This window comes from Echeneis naucrates, chromosome 12, assembly GCF_900963305.1.
Source record: "Echeneis naucrates chromosome 12, fEcheNa1.1, whole genome shotgun sequence".
Classification (NCBI taxonomy): domain Eukaryota; kingdom Metazoa; phylum Chordata; class Actinopteri; order Carangiformes; family Echeneidae; genus Echeneis; species Echeneis naucrates.
In genome coordinates, this window is record NC_042522.1 from 9,754,138 (window position 1) to 9,769,260 (window position 15,123).

A 15,123-nucleotide genomic window follows, 5' to 3' on the forward strand; every position below is an offset into this window, starting at 1 on the left:
GATTCTCATTTACTACGATTCAGAATCAATTTAAAATGTCCCAAAATCATCTGGTCTGGTCTGGTCTGATCTGGTCTCATCTCTGCAGGGGTCCGGTCTCTGGTCTGGTCTAGTCTCTGGGGAGGTCGTGTCTCGGGTCTGGCCATGTCTAGTCTCTGGGGGGTTCGGTCTTTAGTCTGGTGTCTTGTCAAGTCTGGTCTGGTCTGGTTGCCGTTCCTTGCTGTAGCCCAGTCCATCAGTTGCTACCAATTAACCATCAGATTCAAACCTTGCTATTCTTATTGGGGACAACAGCCACCGTGCTGCTCAGGTCACCACATACATTTACATCAGGTCACCCACTGAGAATCAAACCGTGCCCACTACACTCAAGTCACCACGTTCATTCATGGGTAGGGGGGCGTGCATTATTAGTGACTCCCTTGGAGCATTTTCCCAACAGATACGTTCCTTTTCATTCCGGAAAAAACAAAACAAAACAAAAAAATGTTCATGCAAAATGTTGGCCAGTTCAATGTTATTCTGTGCTCATAATGAGTTCCGTTTGTTTGTGATCGTGGATTTTATAGGGCGCTATTTACTGAATGCCTGTGAAGGTCGAGCTTGGCATGAGATGTGCAAGTTTTGCAAAGTGAGGAAACCTTTTATTTTTGCTACTTGAGCAATGTGTGATATTGCTTTTATGCAACAATTCCATCTAAGCATGGATAAAAGTTTTAAACTTAATAAATGTGAATAATACACTTTAATGTCTCCATTTGTCATTCTGTCTTGCAAAGCAGACTGGAGTAGATCATGAGGATCCTTTGCACACCTATAGATTGAAGCATAAATCATTATGAATCAAATCATTTTGAATTGAATGTTAGCCTCAAAAATCGGAATCCAATCGACTCGTGAGATAGTAAAAGATTCCCAACCCAACATATAGTATGATCAGTATAAGATATTAACGTAAATCCTTCATTATCTTAATTCCTCAGATTGCATATGATGATATGATCATGTAGTTGCATATTTAAATTAAACTGGATAGGAACTTGCCTTAAGCTGAGTGAGTGTCATATTAAGTGATTGTCCTGGAGGTCCAGGAAGACCGGGTGGACCCTGAAACACAAACATACAAATGACACTTCAAACACTACAAAATGAAAAACCCTAAATGTATTTGTGTAAAATCCTCAACATATTCATAAAAACATACAACTCCAATTCCCCAAATTTTGTGACACTGTGGAAAATGTAAACAACTTTTTTTGGAATTGAGGTTGTGAATAAGATTGGGTTATCTATCACAAAGTTTGATTTCAGTATTTTCATCTTGCTTTTAGCTGCAATCTGATTACAAAATTATTATGTCTTGATAACCTTCAAAAATTCAGAAAACAAGTGAGTGAGCAGGAATTGGGGGGAAAAAAAAACCTTTCCCACTTTCACAGTTATTTACTAATGTGCAACTGCTAAGCTCTTTTATGGTGGTTGTCTCACTAAGAATCAAACTATTTCTGCCCTTTCTAATGGCCTCTAATGATAAACTAAACACGTTTACTGCGATAATCAACTGAATTTTTTCTAGGTATTTGCAGATATCGTTGAATAATGTATAAGTTTTGAATGTGTGGTATTTGCTCTGTGGTGTGATGCAACATTATTTTTCAACCAGCCAAACTTTCAAAGTCACTTTGATCCTGCCTTATCTAACTTGGGTGTAAACTCACAGGGAGACCCCTCCTGCCAGGAAGACCAGGCAAGCCTTGGTAGCCTTTCAAGCCCTGCAGAGGAGAGAGAATGTGATGAGCAAATGATTCTGTACTGTGTTTCACAAAGCTGCCACACCACAAAACACACCGATATGAAAGCAGAGACTGCTGCAAAAACACAAATAACACTGACACCACAGAGTTACATCTTCATGATTATATGTGCTATTATAAACCAAAGGGATGCTGATGTAAAAAAAAAAAAAAATGTTTTGCTTCAGATAATGCCGAGTGGAATTTACGAGTAAGAGTAAGAGTACTTGAGTAGAAAATTTCATACCTTTAATCCCAACAAACCCTTCAACAGAAAGAGAGAGTAAGGGGGAAAAAACATTAGCATGATTTCTCACTGTGACATGCATTTATCAACAAAGAGCTTCAAGTCCTTTTATCTGCTGCATTACAAACCCATCAGCCACAGCCTCACATATTTTATAATCCAAATCACTGGCTTTTCCCCCAAGGATGAACACAGTCATAATGTGCTGCTGAAGTGTGAAAGATTCAAGAGACTAGCAGCTGATTAGTTGGCTGATAGATAGCAGCCGCTGCTTTACAGGGATGACTGGCGTTATTCTAAAACAATAACATTTCCATCAAACACTCCATATATCTGCTATCTGTTTATGTCACAATCTGGAAGAAAGTTGAGTGAGAGATGAATGGCTAAAATTTAAAATACCCCATACATCCCTGGCAAATAAAGAATAAAAAACATTGCTTGAATGAACTATGAATATCAAAAGGGATTTTTACTGCTGCAGATTTCTTTCCAGAAAGGTAACTACAATATAAAAGCAAAATGAAATGAGAGACTGCCACAATATATATAAAAGAAACAAAACACTTTGCACAAGTTGGTAAAAAAGGGTTTTACAGAAAGAATTAAAAAACATACAGGCATTCCTGGAATCCCCGGCGCACCCCTCCACCCTGGAGGACCAATGCTCCCCTTAAAAAAGGAAAAGAGAGGAGTGAACACCATCAAAGAATATTAACACATCGCCTTCTCAACATAAAAGTAAAACTAATACGAATGCAAACTATACTGTACGTACCTGCTCTCCCTTTTGGCCCATTGGACCTGGCAACCCATCAGGACCACGGATTCCCTGGGAAAAAAAAAAACACACACACAGGAATAACACAATGGGGCCAATACAATCACATTTTACCTTGCATGCTTGTGTGAGGGTCCTTCTTTGCTCCAAACTATCAGACTCACAGTGAGATGTGTGTTTGTGAGATCTGATCATCAGCACAGTTAATGCCATGGAAAGTGCCATCTCAACTTGGGAGTTTCATTCAAAGACTTTAATTTCACATAGCTTCAAGTGAGCTCAGATATTAAAATACAGAATATCAGAGTCTACATGGGCTGAAAGGAAATTGTGCTATGTCAACCTTTTAATTTTTATCTTTTGGAGCCCGCTGAGATGATGTGTAGAGACTTTGCGGGCCATTCACTAAAAGTGTCAGCTGCCTATTGGCATTATTGGAGCTGCAAATAGGAATCCATCAAGACCATCATGGAGGCAAGCGGATAGAGCCGGTCAGAGTCTGATCAACCCTGGCTAGGTCACCTGAGGGAGGGAGTTTGATGTTGAAAGACCTGAAACATCAGAGGATTTCAGGAACATCACTGATGGCTGCAGTCAGCTGTCTCCCCCTTGAACACTTTTTTTTTTTTTTTTTAAACTTCTGTGAGTTTGGGACTGGAATCCCCAGCTACAAAAACATTTACTCTCTGTCCACATAAAGAGGCTTGCATGAAGGACACTCACAATTTATGGGTGAAAAAGTCAGATGGGATTGACCCATGTGACCCATGTCTTCTTCTTATTTAGCTTACAGTAATTTATTGCATTTTTACACGACCTGAAGAACTGAACAGACTCTTCCTTTCCATCTCTGCCACCTGTGATCAGTGTAACCTGAAGGACTTTAGGCCATCTCTTCTGGTCATGCCCTAAGCACAGTTTGTGTGCTCTTTTCCAGCAAAAGGTTAGTCCCTGCCAGTCTCTTGGTGATAATGGGTGGCTCCAACTACTCTTTGACTTTTTCCCCTGCAGTGCAACAAGCTTTTAGGCTTAGTATGGCCATAGCAAAAAGGCTTTATCCTGAGAGGGTGGAAATAAGTTTCTACTCCTTGCATAAAAAAATGGCAGAAAGACATGATTTCCAAGAATAAACTGAAGAAATTTTCAATGCTATGGACCTGGGGACTAGTCCAATCTCTGCCCCGGGATATAACCTCATTCTCATTCTCACTTGTTATTGGATACATGGACTGCATTTCTGACCTTAATCTACTTGTGGACATTTCAATCATATGCACAGCCTGCACCGACATGCATATGCCTGAAATATCCGTTACATTTATTTGTGAAGACAGGTGGTCAATTTGGTCACGTTTTGAACAAGTCATGAATTTCTTTGAAAAATGTGAGGTGAATAACTCATATTGTCAGATACACATACATTGTATGTGTCACTTTTGAGTAGTTCTCCGATGAAGCCCATTTCAAACACATCACTCTTCAGACAAGTCAAGAAATACTCATAAGAACATTCCTTTAGTTAGTAAATCTATTCCCAAGTTTTGCAAGATGGCTCAGCTACACAATTAAAATGGCAGGCATTTGCTGCAACCACAGTTTACCCTTCACACCCTCTTCATGAATCAATGTAAGATATTTTCATGGGATGATCATTATAATACATGTTCACCCTAATTAATCATTCTGTTTTAGCTTCTGCATGCTACTTGCCCACCACTAAACAATGCAGCAACCTTTGTGGGGCTATTTGAAGTGATGATTATAAATAATGGTGATGATGTGTCAAACAATTATTTAATAGAATTTAGTGTCTAATATGAATGGAGTAAGGATAATTGAATAAAGGGTTAATTAGAAGTTATTGAAACAGTCAGTGTGAACCACATAGAGGAAACTTTACATCGTGAAGTAAAATTTGTGCAGTATCTCAATGTAGTGAGTATTACAGTCAATGGTTACGTATGATGAGCATAATGGGACAAAATTATTTTTATCAGTAAGGGCGTGTTGCTAGAATTATTTGTTACCGTACCATCACACCCACATACAAAGTTAACGCTTTACATGTTATTATTATTATTTGCTTTAGAAACATGACTTTTCTTTCCTTATTAAAACACCACACAATTAAACGCTCCTACCTTCAAGCCGTCACTGCCGGACAGTCCAGGCACACCCATGTCTCCTTTCTCACCCTGAGGACACAAACATTGCAGCTTACACTTCATAATAAAGAAATTGCTCTGCTGTGAAACCAAAATAAACCCATAAACCCAATGAGAAAACATTTTATGAGGCACAGCACAGCAACAGCTTACTATTAACAGCATTTCTCATTTCTGCTTATGACTTATAACATTTTTCTTTCATCATCACAATTCATATTTTGTGTTTTGTTTTTTTTGGTCCTGTTAATTATGCTAATTATGTTTGAGTGTGCGGTGAACATATGTATGTATACAGTATATGTTGCATATAATGTTTGAGTAATTTTTTTGTCATAAAAATTGACAAACAAAAATGTCTGTATAATATTAGTAAACAATATTATTTTGTGCTTATCTGAGACTACTGAATATAGAATGAATCACTTTTATTCAAAATGAAGCTAACCTTATTGTCACAAAGTGAATCCAGTAAAATCCAGCCTCACTAAACCTGAAAGGAAGCCTTTCACTAGATCTGTGTGGCATGTATTTATTATTGTTTACCACTTTTCCCTTTTCCCCTTGATCCCCCAGCTCGCCACGTAACCCAGGGATTCCCTTAGAGACAAAACAAATACATAGCACTTGACCGATTAAATGCATTTTAACTGTGGAAGTCATTATTTAGCTGATCTCTTATCAGAGAGGGGCATATTGCTCATCAGACAACCTCAGTGCTAATGTGTGAATATATTCAGCTGCAACATAAAATCCGACTAACTAATGTTAAGTGAATGAATAAATTGGCTTACGATGAGACCTGGCCACCCAAGGAGGCCTCCCAGCCCCACGTCTCCTTTTTCACCCTGAATGACAAAACACCATCTACTTTTAGCTCATATATCATCATTAAACTGGGTGTACACAAGCCACAAATCTCACCTTTGGTCCTCTGTCCCCCCTGGTCCCTCTGCCTCCAGCCTTCCCCCGTCTCCCCTGAGGAAAGAATAAATGTGGCATGGACATGTGAAACAACCTGATATTTTGTATAACTCAGTTATATATGTATATGTACTTGGAAACAACAAGTTGTTTATGGCCAATTTCCTTTATAATCTCATGCTCATGGGTCACTGCATGTATATTTTCTTTTATAAAAAAAATATAGCCTCTTTTAAATCAAATTATAAATTTCTTAGTTCTAGAAAGCAGTATTACAAACAGAAATACTATTTGCCTTCTTGGATTCACCACAACTGTGGAGTTCCTGCTACGCTTTTACATTCTTTAAATCAGCACTGCACCTGCAGAATTTTAACAATTTTGAGGCAGAAGGCTCTCACCTTCCTGCCTGCATGTCCGGCTTTCCCTGGTGGTCCAGTCCTGCCATCGTCTCCCTACGGAGGGGAAAAAAAAGTAAAAATTATCCTTCATCTCATGCGTCATGCGTAGTTGCTATGTTACCGTACGTACTTAAGGAAGAAACACAAATAGAAGCACAGCTCTGTGTACGGAAAGCAAAATGGCACAAACCAATGCGTAGGTTACCGATGTTATATATGTTATATAAATATATGTTATTTATTACGTTAAAACAATAAATTGAGAATGCATTTGTTAGACCATTCATTGTAATTTTGTGTAAATGGATGCCAGCTAGCCTAGCTGTGCGAGATTAGCCTACGTTAAGTAAACCTCACTGCCGGATCACTTACACTAGTTAGTCGATTCGAAATGGGCTGCTGGCTAACTGGCTAGCATGCGCGACTGACGACTGACATGAATTTATCCATTTTGCGCCCTTTGGGAAACTGGGATGGGAATTAGGTTACACACTAGCTTAGTTCCAAGTAAGTGTATGATTTATACGAAAATCAATGATCACTGAACACTTAAAATATTTTTTCCTGATAGCCTACCCATTATGTTATCTCTTGCATGACATGCCCATAAAATAGGCTTTAGGCCTACATAATTGACATTGTGATGATCAACAAGTTAAACTGTTGCATAGATACAATAAGTCAGCAACAAAGCATGGCATTTATTTATTCATTAAAAATTACAAACAAATCAACAGGCGTCAACTCGTAGCTAAGAAATCACAAATATGCAATTAACTCTTTACCATTAAAACAATGACTGGCAGTACCGACTTTAAAAAATCAAGAGGGAAATTCGTTTTCGCTGCAATCTCACGTAAATCATCAGTCATTTTGTACCACTTCGCCCAACCCAGTTCTGGGTTGGTGCTGTGTTGGCTTTTCAGGGGGGAACAGGAATTACAACTGGGAACCAAATCACACTGACACACTGTTAATGCCGAAGAGAAGCTATGAATGGACTCAAATCACATGACCAGTCACCTTAAGAACTATAACAGTCAAAAGTGATATTCTTGACAGCATGTATGTTCATATTCACCCTTAAGGGTTCATAGACTGTTTTAGTTAGTGTTTTAGTAATTTGGTTTGTGAGACAGCTATGTTTGAATAAGCTCGTGCTACTCTTCAGTAAGGAAAAGTCAAGTTCGTGAAATGTGGATTAGTGTGGCAGGGTTCAGATGCTTATAATATGATTAAGATATGAGTCCTGTGTTTATTGTACATTTCCGGTAATAAGGAAGTCAGAGGGCAGATATTAGAGTGCTGAAAAAATGCATCGTTGTGAAACTGAAAAGCTGTTCTTTCATATTTTCTGCCTAAATGACTGTGGGGTGATTCTATATGACGCTTTGGGTTGCGGGAGGTGATTATGATGATGGATGGGTGAAAATTGTTAAGACCTGCAAATAAAAAAAGTAAATGTTCACTTGGAGGAAGGAATCCTTTTATTGAGTGTAATACATCTGTATATGCGTATGCATACACAATAACATGTTGGAGAAAGAATTTTCTGATAATGGTCTGTTTTTCCAGAACTGTTTTCATGTTTTGTTTGTATTTGGTTGAAGGTTTTGAGTGGAACCCAGGGAGAGTTGGGATCATAATAAAGAAGAAACCATTTATTGTAATAGTTAAAATATGACAAATGCCAAAAACACTGTAAATTTGTAAAAGGTTGAAATAGTCTTATTTGTCAAGTAATTTAATTATTTAGCTTAGTTTTTACCACGTTCATTTCTGTGTAGTAAATTAAGTAAAATTAGCTTAGCATTACAGCTGTAATCAGTGCAGACACCTTACCTTCTCCCCTTTCATTCCTTGTTTCCCCTCAGGTCCTGGTTTTCCTTGCACTCCCTGCACAGTAACAACAATTGCTAACAATTTGCAGACAGGAAAAGCAATACACACCCATCTATACAATCGCACCGTTTTGAATATTTGGTTATTTCTCAATAATTCATCACTACGAAATAACTGATAAAATCATAGACCAACACCTGGAGCCAAAACATTTGATTTCATCAGACAGACACAGCTACAAACTTACAGGAGCCCCCACGGGACCTGCTGGGCCTTGAGGTCCCATTTCTCCAGGATGCCCCTGAAAAACAAATGCCGGAAGCAAAAACACAGTAATGTGTTGTTTGTTGAGGGGGGAAAATGATCTTTAGCAGTTCTAAGGAGGGAAAGAGCTAATGGCTCCCATTAGTGATTTAGTTTTCACCTCAAAGCCTGGAAGAGCTGGAGGACCTTGGATTCCCGGCAGTCCATCCTCACCCTGCACAGATAATCAATATTACAGAGGTAGATTTATGGATGCATGCGTACATTGTATTTTTATAAATGCTTCACCATGTTTTGTTGACTTATGATTGTCATTGATAAGGTACAACACTAACCTTCTCCCCTGGTGGTCCTGGAGCTCCTGGTTCCCCCTGCAGTCCCTGTGTGCCTGGTTCTCCTTTAGCTCCCTCATCTCCCAGAGGTCCAGCTTTTCCTACTTGACCCTACAACCCAAATATAATAAAAATGCATGGCTACATAACGACTTTCACAGGTTATTACATTTTTATGGTTTTCATTTATCCTTAATTCATAACTAAAATATGATTCAATCAAAACCAGCTTTTTGGTTGAGAGGATTGGTGAGTTCAATCACAACTAAACTTCAGTTTCACGTAATAGCACTGATGTTAAAACCTATACGTCTTCAAACTTTTGCCAGTCCAGATAAGTAGACCATCCAAAAGACAGCCACTGTTATATCTGGAGTCATAATACTGGAAAGGTTAAAGATGGCCCTAGCTCTGCCACTTATTTTTGTTTATTTTGTTTCATTACCAAGGCTTCAGTTGTTACAGGATCATCAGATGCTGTCTAAACTAAATGAGATAAATACCACAGTAATTAGCGTAATTTCTCCGTTAATCACTTAAAGGTGTAGCCTTCCCATGAGCCCTTAATTCATAATGGTTCCTGTATGAGAACAAAGTGGAAAGCATGCTTTCAGAAATGTTGCTTCCATTAGCGACACTCGTGGATCTGGTTTATAAAGTTCAGACGAATGCATGCTATGATAACAACTTCAGTAAAACAGATGGAATCTTGATTTGATTAAGGCAAACCAACTAAACAGAATGTTTCTTGACACTGAAAAATACTTACAGGTGTTCCAACTTTGCCCGTGTCTCCTCTCACACCCTGCGCTCCACTTATTCCCTATGAACATGACAAAAAGAGAGAAAATTGATTTTTGTCCAACTACACATTGAGTAGTGTCGTAGAAAATGTTGAATGGACTCAAAGGTTACCTGAGGACCTCGTGACCCAGGAGGTCCAGTAGATCCTAATGGCCCAGCCTCTCCCTGGAGAGGTGGATAAACAGAGCACAGGAGTCGATGTATAGAAAGCATGTGCATCAGGAAATGTCCAACATGTGCACAGGATACGGATCAATGAACTTAATACGATTTCCCCCCAGGGATCAATAAAGCGATTCTGATTCTGAAATTAGGTTATGACTGAGGACCAGCACATCTACTCAGCCTGTCATCAGCCACTGCTTTGTTTGTTTCACAAATGCACTGATATGGATTCAGTTACAATAATAGAATAACATGGAGGTCTTCTGTTGGTTTCACTGCAGCTTGAAATTAACAATGCTCAAGAAAGGTTATGAGCAAGCATCGTATGATCCCCCTTCCATGGGTCCTCACCTGCCTGAACGCACACACTGTGTAACCCTTTTCATCTATTCATGCGACTGGTAATGTTGTGAAAACATTTCTGAGTATATAGATCTCTTTCTGTAAACTGAGTGGCACTCTGCTCGTTTTTTTTCTTCTATTATTGATTATTTAACAATATATGGTTATTACATTACTGTCAAACAGAACTTTTGGGAATGAAGTGACGTGGTCACTTCTGGAAGCAGGAACGCCATCAGCTTAATGGAATAAAAAGTCGGCTGGAAGCCAATGAAGTGAATGAAATTGTAATGAGGGAAATTATAAGTATATCAACAGCTTGTAAATGACTTTTTTTTTGTTTGTTTGTTTTACCTTCTGACCCTGAAGTCCATTGGACCCCACAGGTCCATGAGGCCCTGAGAGTCCCTAGAATGAGCACAAACACACCACAGATAAATGTTTGTGGACAGGAAGAGAAGAAAACATATCCGTCAGATGGATCAATAAACGCCAGTCACAGCGGTCAACTATTCAACTGAAGTAATGTGAACACCATTCTTCACAGGACATCCATGACATTATAATACACCTTGAAATGAGCTCACCTTTAACCCCGTAAGGCCTTGAGGTCCCACTTCACCCCTCAACCCTGGTTCACCCTGTTGAGAATAAATGTGACATTAGGCCTCTAATAAGCTCATTAGCCTTACTGATTAGCTTTATATTCTCATTAAACTGATATTGACCAACAGTTCAGATAATTTGTCTTTATTACATTTAAAAAAAACAAAAAACAAAAAACATTGTAAACATTTTTCTTTGGAGTGTGTTTGATACTTCATTAAAAAGTGGCAAAATTAAAAAACACACAATTGCCCCCCATCTTTGAGGATTACGGATATTCACCAATAGTCCAATGTTGCCCTTTTCTCCCTTTGGGCCCTTTTCTCCATTTTCTCCAGAAGCACCCCAGGGACCCTCTCGACCAGTCAAACCTAGAGGTCCCACCTCACCCTGTCAACAGCAATGACACTCTGATCAGAAACTCAGAGTCCCACTAACACACCCATCTTCATACATGTAGTCAGACATGAACATGATGAACTTGAGTAACCTGAAGTGAAGTAAAGTAGTAGTAATGTGTACCTTCTCCCCTTTGGGACCAGCATCCCCTGCTTCACCCGGATGGCCGGCATCGCCCTGCAGCAGAGGCGTAAACAGAAGTCCTGTTTCACTACACATAAGAATGAAAGACTCTCTGGACGTCATGTTCAACTGAATCACGATGTCTTTGGACGGTGGGAGGAAACCCACGCAGGCACAGGGAGAACATGCAAACTCTGCACAGAAAGGCCCCAGGACCTTCTTATTGTGGGGCAACTAGCCGCCGTACTGTTTGAGTTAAAGGTCAATAATAACATTTTAAAATCAATCCTAAAACGTACAGGGATCCGGTGACGTCATGCTAAAGCAGTGGTAATAGGCTCATATTTGTGTTTGTCAGTTAAAAGACGAGCTGCAGAGTTCTGAACGGCTTAGTTCGCAACCAAAATAAAGTGCACTACAATAATTGGGACATGATTTCAAAATCATTGAAACATAAAAGGGACTCAGCCTTTTCCATGGTTTATAAATCATAGCAGTTCTCTCTGCTTATCTGCTATAAAACCGCAAAGGTGTCACCTGACAACGCAACTCAAAGGAGTCAAGGCAGTGACACCTCTGCTTCATCAAGGGCATCTAAGTTCACAGCTTACTGCGTGTGGCAGTGGAGGGACAGGTTTAATGCTTTTCATTTGTAGTCCTATTTCATGGAGCACCTGAAATCCCTTCGGACATCATAGGCTGATGACAATTTAATTCTACCAATAAATAAAACAACACAAATCACAAACAAACACATCTGTTCACTATTACACAGTTTGGACAGACTGTTTGCGTGATGTTATGTGGAAATGTGGTGGAGCCGATGATTATCTGATGAGGTCCTTAAATTTTTTTACTGAATTGGACAATCACCTCGTAATGAACTGCTCTGTCAGCGGCTCAACATCTGTGTCAAAATCTGTAATGGTTTAAAAATAAGATTGTCTTTGTATAAACAGCCGACGCTGTGACTGCACATACCTCTTTACCTGCTGATCCAGGTGCTCCCTGTAGGCCTTTTGGGCCCTCAAGTCCTCTCTCTCCTGGGAGCCCAGGAGGACCAGCTTTTCCACATGGGCCTATGTCTCCCTGTGAAACATTTAAAGGCAGATCAGACCGTTATTACCTGAGACCATCATGTTGCATGGCATAAAATGTTTGAAATCCGAGCAAACAGTGAGGCGCAGACTGGTATCTCAGAGGTCACTGACCTGGTCTCCCTTTTGTCCAGACAAGCCCTCCGTTCCTGTTTGTCCAGGGAGACCCTGTCAAAGTCAAAGTAATCTTCAATTGACAGGATTCTGCGGTACTAGTACGTAAGTAAATGTTTCTGTAATACAACATTTGCACTATAAAATTGGGGGAAAAACTACTTTGTAATAAGCTAAATAAAACAGGAGCTTGATTTGTTTCCCTGTAAAACTTCACCAACCTGTTGTCCTTCTTGTCCTGTGGGGCCTGTGTCACCAGGCAAACCGGGTAAGCCCTGAAGATTTCACAATCAGTTCGGTAACTCAGCATAAATTAACGCAGATACATCCAAACCTGAATATTATATGCATATATTAAAACACTCATATTCCACAAGTCGCACCTTAGGTCCTCGTTCCCCTTCTGCTCCTATTAACCCATCAGCACCCTGCAGGCCCTGGGGAGATCCAACACACATTCTGTTAAACAACTTTCTGGTGTGTCTGGTGTTTCTAACGTTAGGAATCCGATATTCAGATGTACTTCAATGAAAAACCAGAGAGAATATCTGCTTTCTACACTACAACAGACATGAAGAAAAACAGCAGTCGATGGTAGGTACCCACTCACTGGGATTCCTGCTGGCCCCTGTGGCCCCTGAGGTCCTACGGGCCCTATGCTTCCTTTGGGTCCAGGTTTTCCTATTGCCCCATCAGCACCTGGAAGACCTTGAGGGCCCTAGATGTCAAATAACAACTGTAAGAAGAGGGATCAACTACAGTATAAAATAGCCTAACGTGTAACTCTAATGTTACAAAGGCAAGTCGCATTTGTGGGTTTAATTGGTAGTCTGCCTAACATTTTCAACTTGTTATTGTCAAGTTTATTTTTAACATTCAGTCGACTGTGACACACATCAGTTGAATCTATCAAGTTTAGTAAAAGAGCTAATTGGCAGAGTTGTTAGAGATCCAAGTCAGTATACAGGTAAACTGCAAAATACACATGGGGTGACTGTGATAATCCACGGAAATTGGTGCTGAAGAGACTTCAGTGATGGAAAATCAATTAAAATGACCATTTTCAACCAATCAATATCACGGAGGTAAATGTTGCTCCATGAAAATGATGACCGTCTGATACATTTGACTCTATTCATCATCGCGTTAATTGCCACTGATAATAAGGTTGTGCGCTTTTGCCTCCGCCTCAGCAATTTCACCTAAAGCAAATGTTACCGTGTCATGTATAGCTTGTGACAGGTTTCTTTCTTTGAAGAAATTGTGTCAGTAGATCTATTTGTCATTTTTGATGCTGAGCCTTATTGCAGACACCGCACACTACTGTACACACCAGAACTTTTGTGAGTCAAATACATAAACCAAAATATTACAAACAATAATCCTTCATGAATACACAGATCAACAGATTTGGGGTGCAACCTGCTGATCTTCACTAACAACTGTAACTCACTGCTGGTCCCTGTAGTCCTTTGGGTCCTTCATCTCCAGGCCGACCCTGTGAGAAACAACAGTTCCACTTAAACAGCTATAGTTAGGAAAGAGAAACTTGAAACACATGACCGCTTAGTTCTGATGGTTTGTGTGGCCAAAGGAACAGTGGAATAAGCAATATCTGACATGAAAATGGCCCCTAAATGTCAAACAGCACTAAGCCCTTGTAAGATACTGCCATATCCCAAAACTTTCACCTTCTACTTTTATGTCAAAGGAACAAAATTTTAACGGCATACCTTTGGCTCCCAATAAGAAGCTTCAGTTCATATGAAACTCATCCTCATTAAAACCTTCATAAATTAAATACTGTTGTCCAAAAGAAGAGAGTTATATTTAAATAAAGGTTACTCGGTTACATGATTTGCATCTCTTCCTTTTCTGTGATGGAAAAATCTGAAAATATTTGATTTGATTTCTCTAGTGTGTTTTTATTGACTGCGCTCTTCACTGACTGTTATTAAAAAGAGAAGAAGATCATTTACATGTGAACATTGCTAACATGTGTATGCATTCATGATGTACATTATAACTGCCAACTGGGTTTCCTCAGGGACCAGCCTGTTCAGACCTGACACTTTCTTGAGCCTTCAGGGATCTGATCACACATCACACCTGACTTCAAAATGCGCCTCCAGTCACCATGTGTAATTGGATCTCACTTCCCCACTCTATATGCAAATAAACACATATAGCAATGGCCTATCTGATGGATTTGTGTCTACTTGTGTGCGTGCGTGTCTACCACAGAGGGATAGGCGAATTAATGGGCTGCTCACAGCTCTAAGGGGAAATGACGTCTGAGCCATTTGAAATAATAAGGCATTTTGTACAGTTAGTTATGAAATGTAGTCTTTGGATTAAACAGGCTGTGGCAGAGGATGTCAGTAAGGTACCAGATCCCTCAGAGAGGACTGAATTTACCTTCTCTCTGCTACGAATGTCACCTAACATGGCCCAGACCAGAGCTCAATGTGCCTGCACTGTCAATTTGTGACTGGATCATCTGAAACGGATGTTATTGTCAGGACTGAACAGAGCCGGTGAGTTGCAATGATTAAATCGGATCATCAGAGTTTAAACCATTAACCAAAATATCTGCTTCTCTTCGATTTACAACCTGTCCAACTAAAGGTGTCCCTCACCTGAGGTCCCCGGAGCCCCTTCTCTCCAGGAGGACCCGACAGACCCTGAAAAAAAAAAATCCAGACAAGTCAGAACATGCTAATC

The 15,123-nt window shown here is 39.7% G+C and overlaps 1 protein-coding gene across 2 annotated transcripts in view; it reads right to left on the minus strand.

Moving 5' to 3' along the window:
* Positions 1–15,123, minus strand: part of LOC115051760 (collagen alpha-1(I) chain) — an 86,938-nt gene that overhangs the window by 5,447 nt on the left and 66,368 nt on the right. For both annotated transcript variants that reach the window (XM_029515382.1, XM_029515383.1), the window contains 27 exons: positions 15,039–15,083; positions 13,853–13,897; positions 13,010–13,117; positions 12,783–12,836; positions 12,621–12,674; positions 12,400–12,453; positions 12,170–12,277; positions 11,189–11,242; positions 10,949–11,056; positions 10,648–10,701; positions 10,415–10,468; positions 9,665–9,718; positions 9,519–9,572; positions 8,753–8,860; positions 8,578–8,631; positions 8,401–8,454; positions 8,154–8,207; positions 6,312–6,365; positions 5,911–5,964; positions 5,781–5,834; positions 5,533–5,586; positions 4,963–5,016; positions 2,819–2,872; positions 2,659–2,712; positions 2,041–2,058; positions 1,719–1,772; positions 1,045–1,107 (listed from right to left, as the gene is read on the minus strand). In XM_029515382.1, the coding sequence (XP_029371242.1) occupies positions 1,045–1,107; positions 1,719–1,772; positions 2,041–2,058; positions 2,659–2,712; positions 2,819–2,872; positions 4,963–5,016; positions 5,533–5,586; positions 5,781–5,834; positions 5,911–5,964; positions 6,312–6,365; positions 8,154–8,207; positions 8,401–8,454; positions 8,578–8,631; positions 8,753–8,860; positions 9,519–9,572; positions 9,665–9,718; positions 10,415–10,468; positions 10,648–10,701; positions 10,949–11,056; positions 11,189–11,242; positions 12,170–12,277; positions 12,400–12,453; positions 12,621–12,674; positions 12,783–12,836; positions 13,010–13,117; positions 13,853–13,897; positions 15,039–15,083 (1,629 nt within the window). The remainder of the gene's footprint in view (positions 1–1,044; positions 1,108–1,718; positions 1,773–2,040; positions 2,059–2,658; positions 2,713–2,818; positions 2,873–4,962; positions 5,017–5,532; positions 5,587–5,780; positions 5,835–5,910; positions 5,965–6,311; positions 6,366–8,153; positions 8,208–8,400; positions 8,455–8,577; positions 8,632–8,752; positions 8,861–9,518; positions 9,573–9,664; positions 9,719–10,414; positions 10,469–10,647; positions 10,702–10,948; positions 11,057–11,188; positions 11,243–12,169; positions 12,278–12,399; positions 12,454–12,620; positions 12,675–12,782; positions 12,837–13,009; positions 13,118–13,852; positions 13,898–15,038; positions 15,084–15,123) is intronic.